This window comes from Oncorhynchus clarkii, unplaced genomic scaffold (genome assembly GCF_045791955.1).
Source record: "Oncorhynchus clarkii lewisi isolate Uvic-CL-2024 unplaced genomic scaffold, UVic_Ocla_1.0 unplaced_contig_796_pilon_pilon, whole genome shotgun sequence".
Lineage (NCBI taxonomy): Eukaryota > Metazoa > Chordata > Actinopteri > Salmoniformes > Salmonidae > Oncorhynchus > Oncorhynchus clarkii.
The window spans coordinates 239690-258490 of record NW_027257956.1 but is presented as its reverse complement, the minus strand read 5'-3'; the positions used below and the strand labels follow the sequence as shown (position 1 = coordinate 258490).

The 18801-nt window shown below is 43.6% G+C and overlaps 1 protein-coding gene across 2 annotated transcripts in view; it reads right to left on the bottom strand.

The window, feature by feature from the left end:
• The window catches only part of LOC139394261 (receptor-type tyrosine-protein phosphatase beta-like), a 113480-nt gene that overhangs the window by 49549 nt on the left and 45130 nt on the right, over positions 1 to 18801 (bottom strand). For both annotated transcript variants that reach the window (XR_011629811.1, XM_071142284.1), the window contains exons 14-17: positions 17598 to 17873; positions 16458 to 16739; positions 5098 to 5201; positions 3129 to 3303 (exon numbers count right to left, since the gene is read on the bottom strand). Coding sequence is in view for 1 of the 2 variants with exons in the window: in XM_071142284.1 (XP_070998385.1) it covers positions 3129 to 3303; positions 5098 to 5201; positions 16458 to 16739; positions 17598 to 17873 (837 nt within the window). In the remaining variant the exon portion in view is untranslated. The remainder of the gene's footprint in view (positions 1 to 3128; positions 3304 to 5097; positions 5202 to 16457; positions 16740 to 17597; positions 17874 to 18801) is intronic.

Sequence of the window (18801 nt, the reverse complement as noted above, 5' to 3'; positions counted from 1 at the left end):
CTCTCTCTCTCTACTCTTTCCTCTCTCTCTTCTCTCCTCTCTTTTGCTCTCTCTCTCTTCTCTCCTCTCTCTGGCTCCCCTCTCTCTCTCTCTGGCTCCTTTCTCTCTCTCTCTGGCTCCCCTCTCTCTCTCTCTGGCTCCCCTCTCTCTCTCTCTCTCTGGCCCCTCTCTCTCTCTCTCTGGCCCCTCTCTCTCTCTCTCTCTGGCCTCTCTCTCTCTCTCTCTCTCTCTGGCCCCTCTCTCTCTCTCTCTCTCTCTCTCTCTCTCTCTCTCCTCTGTCTCTGGCTCCTTCCTCTCTCTCTCCTCTCTCTCTGGTTCCTCTCTCTCTCTGTCTCTATGTCTCTCTCTCTCTCTGGCCCCTTCTTCTCTCTCTCTGGCTCCTTATCTCTCTCTGGCTCCTTCTGTTCTGTCTCTGGCTCCATCTTCTCTCTCTCTGGCTCCTTCTTCTTCTCTCTCTGGCCCCTTCTTCTTCTCTCTCTGGCCCCTTCTTCTCTCTCTCTGGCCCCTTCTGTTCTGTCTCTGGCTCCTTCCTCTCTCTCCCTGGCTCCTCTCTCGCTCTCTCTGGCTCCTCTCTCGCTCTCTCTTTCTCCCTCTCTCTTTCTCTCTAGCCCTATCTTTTTCAATAAATAATTTTGACCGAACTGGAATACAAAGCTATAAGTGAGTACTGTGTGACTTTTTCACCAACAGTACGTTCCGTCAGTTTCTGTAGATACAGAAAGTCGCCTAATTGAAACGTCAGCAATATTTCAACATAATTTCCACTGTGTTCATTTTCCTCAGTCCTCGTATTACATTAGCATAGAAGGTAAACTAAAATAGCACCTTTAAATCTGTGAGATGATCAAGTACGATTACCAGAGGACTTTAAAAGTGTAGGATGATAAACCATTTAAAAATTCGGACTAATCTCAAAACAAAGCTTTCATAAAATCCTAAAATATTTAAAGTAGCTCGTCACCCTATTTGAAGTAGTTACAACTTATAAGTTAGAGACTTCTGTGGAGTCTAAACTCATTAAAGTTTAACTTAACAAGAGAAAACGCTCACTAACCTTTACTCAAAACTATACTGAGACAAATGCCAAATGTTTAACCAAAGGCAGAGGCATCACATTATTCAGAGCAGAATCTATTTATCTGGGTCCTGGAGTAGTGAACACAATGAAGAATGTGTTCTATAGAACATCTGACTATTAACACATTTAGGATATCAGTCAGTGTGTGTGTGTGTGTGTGTGTGTGTGTGTGTGTGTGTGTGTGTGTGTGTGTGTGTGTGTGTGTGTGTGTGTGTGTGTGTGTGTGACTCAGCATCCTGCTAAGTGGAGACCAATGCCACGGCAAAGCAGTGCAAGTTGAGAGACGTGTCACTTGTCAGGTAGAGAGAGTAGGATATGGAATGGAAGGGACCTCCAAGGATGGGTTTGTTCATCACTACTACTGGTAGAAACACTACTACTGGTAGAAACACTACTACTGGTAGAAACACTACTACTGGTAGAAATACTACTACACTACTACTGGTAGAAACACTACTACACTACTACTGTTAGTGGTCTGTTAGAAACACTACTACTGGTAGAAACACTACTACTGGTAGAAACACTACTACACTACTACTGGTAGAAACACTACTACTGGTAGAAACACTACTACTGGTAGAAACACTACTACACTACTACTGGTAGAAACACTACTACTGGTAGAAACACTACTACACTACTACTGGTAGAAACACTACTACTGGTAGAAACACTACTACACTACTACTGGTAGAAACACTACTACTGGTAGAAACACTACTACTGGTAGAAACACTACTACACTACTACTGGTAGAAACACTACTACACTACTACTGGTAGAAACACTACTACTGGTAGAAACACTACTACTGGTAGAAACACTACTACACTACTACTGGTAGAAACACTACTACTGGTAGAAACACTACTACACTACTACTGGTAGAAACACTACTACTGGTAGAAACACTACTACTGGTAGAAACACTACTACACTACTACTGGTAGAAACACTAATACTGGTAGAAACACTACTACTGGTAGAAACACTACTACTGGTAGAAACACTACTACACTACTACTGGTAGAAACACTACTACTGGTAGAAACACTACTACTGGTAGAAACACTACTACTGTTAGAAACACTACTACTGGTAGAAACACTACTACTGTTAGAAACACTACTACACTACTACTGGTAGAAACACTACTACACTACTACTGATCGAAACACTACTACTGTTAGTGGTCTGGTAGAAACACTACTACTGGTAGAAACAATACTACTGTTAGTGGTCTGGTAGAAACACTACTACTGGTAGAAACACTACTACTGATAGTGGTCTGGTAGAAACACTGGTGGTACTCATACAACTCATACAAGTTTAGACTGTCAGACAGCGCATGTACCTGGAGCATGTCAAAGGTCATTTAGCAGGTCATTTACCAGGTCATTTACCAGGTCATTTAGCAGGTCATTTAACAGGTCAGTTAGCTGGTCATTTAGCAGGTCATTTAACAGGTCATTTACCAGGTCATTTACCAGGTCATTTAGCAGGTCATTTAGCAGGTCATTTAACAGGTCATTTACCAGGTCATTTAGCAGGTCATTTAGCAGGTCATTTAACAGGTCATTTAACAGGTCATTTAGCAGGTCATTTAATGGGTCATTTACCAGGTCATTTAACAGGTCAGTTAGCAGGTCATTTAGCAGGTCATTTAGCAGGTCATTTACCAGGTAATTTAGCAGGTCATTTAACAGGTCAGTTAGCTGGTCATTTAGCAGGTCATTTACCAGGTCATTTAGCAGGTCAATTAACAGGTCATTTAGCAGGTCATTTAGCAGGTCATTTAACAGGTCAATTAACAGGTCATTTAACAGGTCATTTAATGGGTCAGGTCACGTATCAGCATGTTGGGACAGCTAAATCCCACTAACCATTGTGTCACTTGTTTGGCGTCATCTGGTGTGGTGGTTCTGTGTGGTGACCTGGTTTGTTGTCATGGTGATTGTGGGTCTGGATCTTACAGCAGATAAACTCTACTCTAGGATGGGGTCTATGATACAACTCCGGTTGTCAGCCGGTATAGGTAGTTACTCACGGTCGATCATGGTGACCACGTTCTCCTCCACGGCGGGGCTGCTGAGTCCAGCTGAGGCCACTCTGACAGCCACGTTGTATCTCCTGTAAGGCTGTAGGTTCTCCAGGCTGAGTAAGGTACTATCCCGGGCCAGACGCAGGGCGTACACCAGCTCCCAGCTGTCCTGCTGACGCACCTGGAATGTAGTGGACATTACTGTAGTCCACTCCTTGTTTTCAACATACTGACAACTGATTACCTAAGTCCACTCCATGTTTTCAACATACTGACAACTGATTACCTAAGTCCACTCCATGTTTTCAACATACTGACAACTGATTACCTAAGTCCACTCCTTGTTTTCAACATACTGACAACTTTAATAGTCCACTCCATGTTTTCAACATACTGACAACTTTAATAGTCCACTCCATGTTTTCAACATACTGACAACTTTAACAGTCCACTCCATGTTTTCAACATACTGACAACTTTAATAGTCCACTCCATGTTTTCAACATACTGACAACTTTAATAGTCCACTCCTTGTTTTCAACATACTGACAACTTTAATAGTCCACTCCATGTTTTCAACATACTGACAACTTTAATAGTCCACTCCATGTTTTCAACATACTGACAACTTTAATAGTCCACTCCATGTTTTCAACATACTGACAACTTTAATAGTCCACTCCATGTTTTCAACATACTGACAACTTTAATAGTCCACTCCTTGTCTGGGGCAGCTCGAGCAGGGCAGAAATTTGACAAACTGTTGTATCCTATGACGGTGTCACGTTGAAATTCACTGAGCTCTTCCGTACGGGCTATTCTACTGGGCTATTCTACTGGGCTATTCTACTGGGCTATTCTACTGGGCTATTCCGTACGGGCTATTATACTGGGCTATTCTACTGGGCTATTCTACTGGGCTATTCCACTGCCAGTGTTTGTCTATTTTACCAGGCAAGTCAGTTAAGAACAAATTCTTATTTTCAATAACGGCCCAGTGGGTCAACTGCTTGTGTTTAGGGGCAGAACGACCTTGTCAGCTCAGGGATTTGATCTTGCAACCTTCCCGTTACTAGTCCAATGCTCTAACCACTATGTACCTGCCTCTAACCACTAGGCTACCTGGCTCTAACCACTAGGCTATATGGCTCTAACCACTAGGGTACATGCCTCTAACCACTAGGCTACCTGCCTCTAATCACTAGGCTACCTGCCTCTAACCACTAGGCTACCTGCCTCTAACCACTAGGCTACCTGCCTCTAACCACTAGGGTACCTGCCTCTAACCACTAGGCTACGCTGCCTCTAACCACTAGGATACCTGCCTCTAACCACTAGGGTACCTGCCTCTAACCACTAGGCTACCTGCCTCTAACCACTAGGCTACCTGCCTCTAACCACTAGGCTACCTGCCTCTAACCACTAGGCTACCTGCCTCTAACCACTAGGCTACCTGCCTCTAACCACTAGGCTACCTGCCTCTAACCACTAGGCTACCTGCCTCTAACCACTAGGCTGCCTACCTCTAATCACTAGGCTACCTGCCTCTAACCACTAGGCTACCTGCCGTCTATGGAGATTGCATGGCTGTGTGGGTGATTTTATACATCTGTCAGCAACGGGTGTTGCTGAAATAGCCCAAATCCACCAATTTACAGGGGTGTCCACATAGTTTATGTATGGGTTAACCGAAAGGTTGCTGGATCGAATCCCTGAATCCCTGCCCCGAACAAGGCAGTTAACCCATCGTTCCCTGGGTGTGGATGTTAATTAAGGCAGTTTAGAGGGGTTGGCTTAAATGAGGAAGACACATTTCAGTTGAATGCATTCAGTTGCACAACTGACACGGTATCCTACATCCCTGCAAAGCCTTTAGTAAAGTTGGAGAAATGGTATCAGACACCCTGACCTCAACTTGTACAATAATAAGACAAGACATAAAGAGAGTGTGTGTTTGTGAGAGATGTTACATTACCTCCACGGTATAGGAGTCCCAGTGGGAATCAGGGAAGGTCCAGGAACAGGAGATGGATGAGGAACTCTGGGGGAAACAGTGCATGTTCCGCAGTCTGGATGGGTCTGGGAGGAAGAGAGGGAACATTTAGGATTGATTCTTTGATTGATCGATCGATTGATTGGTTGATTGATTAATATTTAATAGACCTTTATTTATTCAGGTAAATTTGACTGTGATTACACAAAGTCCCTAGTCCAAGAAAGCATGGCATGACGTTTTAGTGCAGGGAGTTTTAGAACCATTGAGCTCAGGGTCTCATAGCCCTGAGACGAGAACTACAGTATTACCTTCGGGAGCTTTAGTTAGGAGCACTGTGACAACCAACCTCTGTCTCCTCTACCTTCCTACCACCTGTTTCCTCTACCTACCTGACCTCTGTCTCCTCTACCTTCCTGCCCCCTGTCTCCTCTACCTTCCTATCTCCTGTCTCCTCTACCTACCTATCTCCTGTCTCCTCTACCTTCCTATCTCCTGTCTCCTCTACCTTCATATCTACTGTTTCCTCTACCTTCCTGCCCCCTGTCTCCTCTACCTTCCTATCTCCTGTTTCCTCTACCTTCCTGCCCCCTCTCTTCTACCTTCCTGCCCCCTGTCTCCTCTACCTTCCTGCTCCCTGTTTCCTCCACCTTCCTATCCCCTGTCTCCTCTACCTTCCTGCCCCGTCTCCTCTACCTTCCTGCTCCCTGTTTCCTCTACCTTCCTATCCCCTGTCTCCTCTACCTTCCTGCCCCCTGTCTCCTCTACCTTCCTCTCCCCTGTCTCCTCTACCTTCCTGCCCCCTGTCTACTCTACCTTCCTAACTATGCACTAGCAGTCTGGGTTGAAGATAACACATTTAAAACAAAAGGACTCTAACATCCCATAACTATTTGCATAAAATGAGAAAGAATTCTAAACTAAGGGACCAGCAATGTTAGTTAGCAAAGGCCCTGGGCCCATGTATCTAAAAGCTTCCTGATGGAATAATGATCTGTCCTAATAAGGGCATCTTCAGCCTAGCTAGCAGTGAGAGACAGAGGACACATGAAAAAAAAAGCACTTTTTACTGTTTTACTGGAGGCTTCAATCAGACTTCAATCATTGGCCAGGAGTGAGGATACAATAGGAGCCAGGCAGAGCATTATGAGTTTTGCTGACTCACCACCGACCATAAGAGGCTCTACAGTACGTCACATCAGACTGAGGACAAAGTGGTCAGGGACCGGTTGAATAGAAAGGCTCTCTACATAACAGTGTGAAAGCAAATGAGCACAGAGGCCAAGAATAATATTTTGAGAGGTGTGTTTTGTTCCCGTGCCCTTGGACTGTCTGCCTTTTTCAAAAGGAAAACAACGGTCTGCGTTAGCCCACACTATACACACACACACACACACGACTCAATAACAGGGTTCAATGGAAGTGTGTGGTCTGCGTGACACACGGTTCCAAAGAGATATACACACTGACACTAGCTTCTGTATCTACCTTAGAGGGACCTCAACTAGTCTGAAGCTTCATATTGATGATAGCACTATAAAGGCATTTACATATTCACTCAAAATATTTGTTGTAAATCCACTTGCTCTCTGTGGACTCATTCTTATGGAAACACGTTTTGAGTCGACTGGTTTTAAGACTCAGCACCATGCCATGTTATCTTGGACCAGGTCAAACTGATGTAGAAGTTAGTAGATTGGGCTGTAGTGGTCAAGGGGCCTTGGTTGTTTACCAGAATGACTGGTAAATAGAATGAATAGAACCTGTAACCCTGGTAATATGACTGGTAAATAGAATGAATAGAACCTCTAACCCTGGTAAATAGAATGAATAGAACCTCTAACCCTGGTAAATAGAATGAATAGAACCTCTAACCCTGGTAAAAAGAATGAATAGAACCTCTAACCCTGGTAAATAGAATGAATAGAACCTCTAACCCTGGTAATATGACTGGTAAATAGAATGAATAGAACCACTAACCCTGGTAATATGACTGGTAAATAGAATGAATAGAACCTGTAACCCTGGTAAATAGAATGAATAGAACCTCTAACCCTGGTAATATGACTGGTAAATAGAATGAATAGAACCTCTAACCCTGGCAATATGACTGGTAAATAGAATGAATAGAACCTCTAACCCTGGTAATATGACTGGTAAATAGAATGAATAGAACCTCTAACCCTGGTAATATGACTGGTAAATATAATGAATAGAACCTCTAACCCTGGTAATATGACTGGTAAATAGAATGAATAGAACCTCTAACCCTGGTAAATAGAATGAATAGAACCTCTAACCCCGGTAATATGACTGGTAAATAGAATGAATAGAACTTGTAACCCTGGTAATATGACTGGTAAATAGAATGAATAGAACCTCCAACCCTGGTAATATGACTGGTAAATAGAATGAATAGAACCTCTAACCCTGGTAATATGACTGGTAAATAGAATTAATAGAACCTCTAACCCTGGTAAATAGAATGAATAGAACCTGTAACCCTGGTAATATGACTGGTAAATAGAATGAATAGAACCTCTAACCCTGGTAATATGACTGGTAAATAGAATGAATAGAACCTCTAACCCTGGTAAATCGAATTAATAGAACCTCTAACCCTGGTAAATAGAATGAATAGAACCTCTAACCCTGGTAAAATGACTGGTAAATAGAATTAATAGAACCTCTAACCCTGGTAATATGACTGGTAAATAGAATGAATAGAACCTGTAACCCTGGTAAATAGAATGAATAGAACCTGTAACCCTGGTAAATAGAATGAATAGAACCTCTAACCCTGGTAATATGACTGGTAAACAGAATGAATAGAACCTCTAACTCTGGTAAATATAATGAATAGAACCTCTAACCCTGGTAATATGACTGGTAAATAGAATGAATAGAACCTCTAACCCTGGTAAATAGAATGAATAGAACCTGTAACCCTGGTAATATGACTGGTAAATAGAATGAATAGAACCACTAACCCTGGTAATATGACTGGTAAATAGAATGAATAGAACTTCTAACCCTGGTAATATGACTGGTAAATAGAATGAATAGAACCTCTAACCCTGGTAATATGACTGGTAAATAGAATGAATAGAACCTCTAACCCTGGTAATATGACTGGTAAATAGAATGAATAGAACTTCTAACCCTGGTAATATGACTGGTAAATAGAATGAATAGAACCTCTAACCCTGGTAATATGACTGGTAAATAGAATGAATAGAACCTCTAACCCTGGTAATATGACTGGTAAATAGAATGAATAGAACCTCTAACCCTGGTAATATGACTGGTAAATAGAATGAATAGAACCTCTAACCCTGGTAATATGACTGGTAAATATAATGAATAGAACCTCTAACCCTGGTAATATGACTGGTAAATAGAATGAATAGAACCTGTAACCCTGGTAATATGACTGGTAAATAGAATGAATAGAACCTCTAACCCTGGTAATATGACTGGTAAATAGAATGAATAGAACCTCTAACCCTGGTAATATGACTGGTAAATAGAATGAATAGAACCTCTAACCCTGGTAATATGACTGGTAAATAGAATGAATAGAACCTCTAACCCTGGTAATATGACTGGTAAATATAATGAATAGAACCTGTAACCCTGGTAAATAGAATGAATAGAACCTGTAACCCTGGTAATATGACTGGTAAACAGAATGAATAGAACCTGTAACCCTGGTAAATAGAATGAATAGAACCTGTAACCCTGGTAATATGACTGGTCAATAGAATGAATAGAACCTGTAACCCTGGTCAATAGAATGAATAGAACCTGTAACCCTGGTAATATGACTGGTAAATAGAATGAATAGAACCTGTAACCCTGGTAAATAGAATGAATAGAACCTGTAACCCTGGTAATATGACTGGTCAATAGAATGAATAGAACAGGCTTGGAACCTCTCACCCTGACAACTTGACTGGTAAACTCACAATGGCTGCCTGGTAATATGACTGGTCAATAGAATGAATAGAACAGGCTTGGAACCTCTCACCCTGACAACTTGACTGGTAAACTCACAATGGCTGCCTGGTAATATGACTGGTCAATAGAATGAATAGAACAGGCTTGGAACCTCTCACCCTGACAACTTGACTGGTAAACTCACAATGGCTGCCTGGTAATATGACTGGTCAATAGAATGAATAGAACAGGCTTGGAACCTCTCACCCTGACAACTTGACTGGTAAACTCACAATGGCTGCCTGGTAATATGACTGGTCAATAGAATGAATAGAACAGGCTTGGAACCTCTCACCCTGACAACTTGACTGGTAAACTCACAATGGCTGCCTGGTAATATGACTGGTCAATAGAATGAATAGAACAGGCTTGGAACCTCTCACCCTGACAACTTGACTGGTAAACTCACAATGGCTGCCTGGTAATATGACTGGTCAATAGAATGAATAGAACAGGCTTGGAACCTCTCACCCTGACAACTTGACTGGTAAACTCACAATGGCTGCCTGGTAATATGACTGGTCAATAGAATGAATAGAACAGGCTTGGAACCTCTCACCCTGACAACTTGACTGGTAAACTCACAATGGCTGCCTGGTAATATGACTGGTCAATAGAATGAATAGAACAGGCTTGGAACCTCTCACCCTGACAACTTGACTGGTAAACTCACAATGGCTGCCTGGTAATATGACTGGTCAATAGAATGAATAGAACAGGCTTGGAACCTCTCACCCTGACAACTTGACTGGTAAACTCACAATGGCTGCCTGGTAATATGACTGGTCAATAGAATGAATAGAACAGGCTTGGAACCTCTCACCCTGACAACTTGACTGGTAAACTCACAATGGCTGCCTGGTAATATGACTGGTCAATAGAATGAATAGAACAGGCTTGGAACCTCTCACCCTGACAACTTGACTGGTAAACTCACAATGGCTGCCTGGTAATATGACTGGTCAATAGAATGAATAGAACAGGCTTGGAACCTCTCACCCTGACAACTTGACTGGTAAACTCACAATGGCTGCCTGGTAATATGACTGGTCAATAGAATGAATAGAACAGGCTTGGAACCTCTCACCCTGACAACTTGACTGGTAAACTCACAATGGCTGCCTGGTAATATGACTGGTCAATAGAATGAATAGAACAGGCTTGGAACCTCTCACCCTGACAACTTGACTGGTAAACTCACAATGGCTGCCTGGTAATATGACTGGTCAATAGAATGAATAGAACAGGCTTGGAACCTCTCACCCTGACAACTTGACTGGTAAACTCACAATGGCTGCCTGGTAATATGACTGGTCAATAGAATGAATAGAACAGGCTTGGAACCTCTCACCCTGACAACTTGACTGGTAAACTCACAATGGCTGCCTGGTAATATGACTGGTCAATAGAATGAATAGAACAGGCTTGGAACCTCTCACCCTGACAACTTGACTGGTAAACTCACAATGGCTGCCTGGTAATATGACTGGTCAATAGAATGAATAGAACAGGCTTGGAACCTCTCACCCTGACAACTTGACTGGTAAACTCACAATGGCTGCCTGGTAATATGACTGGTCAATAGAATGAATAGAACAGGCTTGGAACCTCTCACCCTGACAACTTGACTGGTAAACTCACAATGGCTGCCTGGTAATATGACTGGTCAATAGAATGAATAGAACAGGCTTGGAACCTCTCACCCTGACAACTTGACTGGTAAACTCACAATGGCTGCCTGGTAATATGACTGGTCAATAGAATGAATAGAACAGGCTTGGAACCTCTCACCCTGACAACTTGACTGGTAAACTCACAATGGCTGCCTGGTAATATGACTGGTCAATAGAATGAATAGAACAGGCTTGGAACCTCTCACCCTGACAACTTGACTGGTAAACTCACAATGGCTGCCTGGTAATATGACTGGTCAATAGAATGAATAGAACAGGCTTGGAACCTCTCACCCTGACAACTTGACTGGTAAACTCACAATGGCTGCCTGGTAATATGACTGGTCAATAGAATGAATAGAACAGGCTTGGAACCTCTCACCCTGACAACTTGACTGGTAAACTCACAATGGCTGCCTGGTAATATGACTGGTCAATAGAATGAATAGAACAGGCTTGGAACCTCTCACCCTGACAACTTGACTGGTAAACTCACAATGGCTGCCTGGTAATATGACTGGTCAATAGAATGAATAGAACAGGCTTGGAACCTCTCACCCTGACAACTTGACTGGTAAACTCACAATGGCTGCCTGGTAATATGACTGGTCAATAGAATGAATAGAACAGGCTTGGAACCTCTCACCCTGACAACTTGACTGGTAAACTCACAATGGCTGCCTGGTAATATGACTGGTCAATAGAATGAATAGAACAGGCTTGGAACCTCTCACCCTGACAACTTGACTGGTAAACTCACAATGGCTGCCTGGTAATATGACTGGTCAATAGAATGAATAGAACAGGCTTGGAACCTCTCACCCTGACAACTTGACTGGTAAACTCACAATGGCTGCCTGGTAATATGACTGGTCAATAGAATGAATAGAACAGGCTTGGAACCTCTCACCCTGACAACTTGACTGGTAAACTCACAATGGCTGCCTGGTAATATGACTGGTCAATAGAATGAATAGAACAGGCTTGGAACCTCTCACCCTGACAACTTGACTGGTAAACTCACAATGGCTGCCTGGTAATTGTGATGCAATACATTGTAGAATGTTTTCGTGCAATAGAAGGTATTTTTGTAACGTCCGTTGAGTTGAATCAACAAATCACATCACATATTATACTTCCTGCTTTGCTCCTGTGGGTACAATCGCAATAGCTGCCAATCCAGCCATCATGCCATAATTGACTTGATGCACCTCCTGTCCAGTCTATTTCCATGGCAGCACATGCAGACAGGAGAGGAGGAGAGAAGAACATGTTTTCCTAAAAGCTGTCGTCAAGGAAAAGGGTGGCTACTTGGAAGAATCTAACATCTCAAATATATTTCTATTTGTTTAACACTATTTTGGTTACTACATGATTCCATATGTGTTATTTCATAGTTTTGATGTCTTCACTGCTATTCTACAATGTAGGAAAAACCCTGGAATGAGTAGGTGTGTCCTAACGTCTGAGCAGTACTGTAAACCCTGGAATGAGTAGGTGTGTCCTAACGTCTGAGCAGTACTGTAAACCCTGGAATGAGTAGGTGTGTCCTAACGTCTGAGCAGTACTGTAAACCCTGGAATGAGTAGGTGTGTCCTAACGTCTGAGCAGTACTGTAAGCCCTGGAATGAGTAGGTGTGTCCTAACGTCTGAGCAGTACTGTAAGCCCTGGAATGAGTAGGTGTGTCCTAACGTCTGAGCAGTACTGTAAGCCCTTGAATGAGTAGGTGTGTCCTAACGTCTGAGCAGTACTGTAAGCCCTGGAATGAGTAGGTGTGTCCTAACGTCTGAGCAGTACTGTAAACCCTGGAATGAGTAGGTGTGTCCTAACGTCTGAGCAGTACTGTAAACCCTGGAATGAGTAGGTGTGTCCTAACGTCTGAGCAGTACTGTAAGCCCTGGAATGAGTAGGTGTGTCCTAACGTCTGAGCAGTACTGTAAACCCTGGAATGAGTAGGTGTGTCCTAACGTCTGAGCAGTACTGTAAACCCTGGAATGAGTAGGTGTGTCCTAACGTCTGAGCAGTACTGTAAGCCCTGGAATGAGTAGGTGTGTCCTAACGTCTGAGCAGTACTGTAAGCCCTGGAATGAGTAGGTGTGTCCTAACGTCTGAGCAGTACTGTAAGCCCTGGAATGAGTAGGTGTGTCCTAACGTCTGAGCAGTACTGTAAGCCCTTGAATGAGTAGGTGTGTCCTAACGTCTGAGCAGTACTGTAAACCCTGGAATGAGTAGGTGTGTCCTAACGTCTGAGCAGTACTGTAAACCCTGGAATGAGTAGGTGTGTCCTAACGTCTGAGCAGTACTGTAAGCCCTGGAATGAGTAGGTGTGTCCTAACGTCTGAGCAGTACTGTAAACCCTGGAATGAGTAGGTGTGTCCTAACGTCTGAGCAGTACTGTAAACCCTGGAATGAGTAGGTGTGTCCTAACGTCTGAGCAGTACTGTAAGCCCTGGAATGAGTAGGTGTGTCCTAACGTCTGAGCAGTACTGTAAACCCTGGAATGAGTAGGTGTGTCCTAACGTCTGAGCAGTACTGTAAACCCTGGAATGAGTAGGTGTGTCCTAACGTCTGAGCAGTACTGTAAGCCCTGGAATGAGTAGGTGTGTCCTAACGTCTGAGCAGTACTGTAAGCCCTGGAATGAGTAGGTGTGTCCTAACGTCTGAGCAGTACTGTAAGCCCTGGAATGAGTAGGTGTGTCCTAACGTCTGAGCAGTACTGTAAGCCCTTGAATGAGTAGGTGTGTCCTAACGTCTGAGCAGTACTGTAAACCCTGGAATGAGTAGGTGTGTCCTAACGTCTGAGCAGTACTGTAAACCCTGGAATGAGTAGGTGTGTCCTAACGTCTGAGCAGTACTGTAAGCCCTGGAATGAGTAGGTGTGTCCTAACGTCTGAGCAGTACTGTAAACCCTGGAATGAGTAGGTGTGTCCTAACGTCTGAGCAGTACTGTAAACCCTGGAATGAGTAGGTGTGTCCTAACGTCTGAGCAGTACTGTAAGCCCTGGAATGAGTAGGTGTGTCCTAACGTCTGAGCAGTACTGTAAACCCTGGAATGAGTAGGTGTGTCCTAACGTCTGAGCAGTACTGTAAACCCTGGAATGAGTAGGTGTGTCCTAACGTCTGAGCAGTACTGTAAGCCCTGGAATGAGTAGGTGTGTCCTAACGTCTGAGCAGTACTGTAAGCCCTGGAATGAGTAGGTGTGTCCTAACGTCTGAGCAGTACTGTAAGCCCTGGAATGAGTAGGTGTGTCCTAACGCCTGAGCAGTACTGTAAGCCCTGGAATGAGTAGGTGTGTCCTAACGTCTGAGCAGTACTGTAAGCCCTGGAATGAGTAGGTGTGTCCTAACGTCTGAGCAGTACTGTAAGCCCTGGAATGAGTAGGTGTGTCCTAACGTCTGAGCAGTACTGTAAGCCCTGGAATGAGTAGGTGTGTCCTAACGTCTGAGCAGTACTGTAAGCCCTGGAATGAGTAGGTGTGTCTTAATGTCTGAGCAGTACTGTATATATTTATTTTTGCTATTCTAACATTTTTTTTACTGTGACTGCAGTCATTTGGCTGATCAGTTCCTGTCACCCAAAATGCCATGACTGTCACAGCCATTACTACCGTCTCCTGCACAGGAAGTATGACACATTCTCACCACCCTCCTTTTTCTCTTCAGCCAGGTGTGCACAGTGTAAAGAAAAATGGCGATGTCCTAGACTAACTTATACCCACATAAAGACGGTTATGACAAATCTAAACTTAGATTTGGGTATGTCATTTTAGGTGAAAATGGAAAGAAATGGTCCGATGTTTGAAAAGCCGGGGGCAGGGTAATATTTGCCATACCATTAAGCAGTTATGCCCTTTATATTGAAATGGAAAGTGATAAGAGTCTAAGGGTTGTCATGAGCCAGACGCTGAAGGAAGATTCATATCCCAGACCAGAGGGGGAAAAACGATGTTCCCCAAATGGGACCCTATTCCCTACGAAGTGCACTACTTTTGACCTGACTCTCTTATGGGCAGTGGTAAAACTAGTGCACCAAAATAATGTTTAGGGTGCAATTTGGGACATAAGAATTTATGAGAATATAGAGAAGAACTCATTTGCAACTTTAAGTTACACTACGAGCCAGGCAGAGGCAGGTCCTCCATCAATGTGTGTGTGTACATCCATGTATGTGTGTGTGTGTGTGTGTGTGTGTGTGTGTTCATCTATATATATGTGTGTGTGTGTGTGTGTACATCTATGTGTGTGTGTTTGAATGTATGATTTATTGAGCAAAGCTTAGGTTATTAAGAGCAGCACTGTCACTGAGAGGACGGTTGACGATGAAACCATTCATTATCTAGATGTCCTGTTGAACCTCTTCATCAACCAATACCTTTCATTATCTAGATGTCCTGTTGAACCTCTTCATCAACCAATACCTTTCATTATCTAGATGTCCTGTTGAACCTCTTCATCAACCAATACCTTTCATTATCTAGATGTCCTGTTGAACCTCTTCATCAACCAATACCTTTCATTATCTAGATGTCCTGTTGAACCTCTTCATCAACCAATACCTTTCATTATCTAGATGTCCTGTTGAACCTCTTCATCAACCAATACCTTTCATTATCTAGATGTCCTGTTGAACCTCTTCATCAACCAATACCTTTCATTATCTAGATGTCCTGTTGAACCTCTTCATCAACCAACACCTTTCATTATCTAGATGTCCTGTTGAACCTCTTCATCAACCAATACCTTTTATTATCTAGATGTCCTGTTGAACCTCTTCATCAACCAATACCTTTTATTATCTAGATGTCCTGTTGAACCTCTTCATCAACCAATACCTTTCATTATCTAGATGTCCTGTTGAACCTCTTCATCAACCAATACCTTTCATTATCTAGATGTCCTGTTGAACCTCTTCATCAACCAATACCTTTCATTATCTAGATGTCCTGTTGAACCTCTTCATCAACCAATACCTTTCATTATCTAGATGTCCTGTTGAACCTCTTCATCAACCAATACCTTTTATTATCTAGATATCCTGTTGAACCTCTTCATCAACCAATACCTTTTATTATCTAGATGTCCTGTTGAACCTCTTCATCAACCAATACCTTTCATTATCTAGATGTGTGTGTGTGTGTGTGTGTGTGTGTGGCGGTGTGTGTGTGTGTGTGTGTGTGTGTGGCGGTGTTTGTGTGTGTGTATGTGTGTGTGTGTGTGTGTGTGTAAAGTAGGACAGGATGCAGAACCCAGAAGCCCTTTTAGAATCTCTCTCAGTTCCGGGCCTTGATTCTATATTCTGTTTGGCCTCATCCTGCTCCAAACCATCTCTTCCCCAGAGAGCCAAGCTCAATGTGGGATTTAAATAAGAACTTCAAACAACTCAGTCAGATGCCCGAAATCCCCCCCACCCCACCACTACCCTGCCCACACACACACACTTTAATTTACCTTCTCACAGTCAATTTCACTTGAGTGCACAGGTCTCTTTCCCTTGATCAGTTGTGTGCTTCCCTCTAGTGGCTGATGTTGGAAGTACTTCCCACCAATCAGGTTTGAATTGTTTTCATGGAATTCTACCAGTCCAATAAATACTATAACTCTAACCATGAATAACACAGTTTAAACCCCAACAGTCAATCAAATATCCCTCTCTCATAGGCTCCACCTACTTGTTCTGAGGCTCCTCTGGATTGGCTGGCTGTTGGCGATAGGCCCGCCCTTGGCTCCTCCCCCACTGACAGTGCGGATGGTGAAGTTGTACAGTCGTCCCGGGAACATCCCATCCAGGATGCGGCTGGTTGGCTGAGGCGCTGTGATTGACAGGGAATCTCTGGGAGCCCATTGGAGGTCAAAGGTGTCGTAGTCACCAGAGGCGGGACCATCCCAGGTCAGTTCTACAGAGCTGTTACCACTGATGTCCCTGAAGGATACCATGGAGGGAGGCTCTGGGGCTGAGGGGAAAACACAGACAGAAACAGGCTTTACTGCAAGTAGCACAAAACACAGACAGAAACAGGCTTTACTGCAAGCAACACAAAACACAGACAGATACAGGCTTTACTGCAAGCAACACAAAACACAGACAGATACAGGCTTTACTGCAAGTAGCACAAAACACAGACAGAAACAGGCTTTACTGCAAGCAACACAAAACACAGACAGAAACAGGCTTTACTGCAAGTAGCACAAAACACAGACAGAAACAGGCTTTACTGCAAGTAGCACAAAACACAGACAGATAGAGGCTTTACTGCAAGCAACAATATTTTGAATAAGTTTAACGTATATATTTAATATTTAGTTTAATTCTGTGTGTTAATTTTCTCTGTCATTTGAACTCTGGATACATGGACCCAGAGTGCAGAGTATTCTCTAACTAAGGTAGTACTAGTCAATATAGTTGTTAAGTAGAATGGATACATGGACCCAGAGTGCAGAGTATTCTCTAACTAAGGAAGTACTAGTCAATATAGTTGTTAAGTAGAATGGATACATGGACCCAGAGTGCAGAGTATTCTCTAACTAAGGTAGTACTAGTCAATATAGTTGTTAGGTAGAATGGATACATGGACCCAGAGTGCAGAGTATTCTCTAACTAAGGTAGTACTAGTCAATATAGTTGTTAGGTAGAATGGATACATGGACCCAGAGTGCAGAGTATTCTCTAACTAAGGTAGTACTAGTCAATATAGTTGTTAGGTAGAATGGATGCATTTTATAACAATTATCATCCCTGGCATCATTGGATCATTGTAAATGAATATGACTTTCAGACAGAGACAGAGAGAGAGAGAGGGTTGTGTACTGACCCGTCCTTCCCTTCGCAGACACAGAATTAGTCAGCTCTCCACTGTGTGTGACCACCTCAGCCCGGTACACACGGCCAGGTACCAGTCCCTGGAACAGGTGTTCTCTCTGCTCCATGCCCAGCTCCTGGGCGGCCAGGGTAGTGGTTGAGCCCTCCAGGCCACCGTACAGGACCACTTGGTACCCACTCCACTCCCCTGCCCCAGGCAGCCAGCTGATGGAGAGACGGTCAGTACGCTTACCACCCTGGACGTGGAGAGAGCGCACTGGGGCTGGGACTGGGGGGGAGAAGAGGGTAGAGAGGGTTATTTGGGGGTTAGGGATGGAAGAGAGAAGAATGGAGGTTTGGGGGGATGGTTAAGGGGATGGGGAGAAGAGAGAGAACAGTGGTTTGGGAGAGAAGAGCGGGAACAGGGGTTTGGGGGGGAAGAGAGAGAACAGGGGGTTGGGGGAGAGAGATAGAACAGGGTTTTGGGGGAGAAGAGAGAGAACAGTGTTTTGGGGGAGAGAGAGAGAGAGAGAGAGAGAACAGGGGTTTAGGGGAGAGAGAGAGAGAACAGGGGTTTGGGGGAGAAGAGAGAGAACATGGTTTTGGGGGAGAAAGAGAGAGAACAGGGGTTTAGGGGAGAGAGAGAACAGGGTTTTGGGGGAGAGAGAGAGAGAACAGGGGTTTAGGGGAGAGAGAAAGAACAGGGTTTGGGGGAGAAGAGAGAGAACAGTGTTTTGGGGGAGAGAGAGAGAGAACAGGGGTTTAGGGGAGAGAGAGAACAGTGTTTTGGGGGAGAGAGAGAGAGAGAGAGAGAACAGGGGTTTAGGGGAGCGAGAGAACAGGGGTTTGGGGGAGAAGAGAGAGAACAGGGTGATAGAGTCAGTTCATGCTCTGTTGTATTATCAAGAGGAAAGGCAGAGATTCTGAACAGGGTTGTGTATCTGGCGTGTAGATATCCACCTGGACATCTAACATTCATCTGATCAGAGAAGTTCTTCATCATGTTTAACCACTCAAATGTCTGTCAGACCAATGACGTTCTAATCTCTCCTGGGTCGACTACGTGACACAAATGGCATCTGAACAAATGACGTGAGTTTTTACTTCTGGGTTGTCGAGATGAATGAAGTAAAAATTATAAGAAGTGAGCTCAGAGGTCAGACAAGAGGCTGTGTAAAAGTCACAGTCATTTACATATAAAATCCCATGGGGAGAAA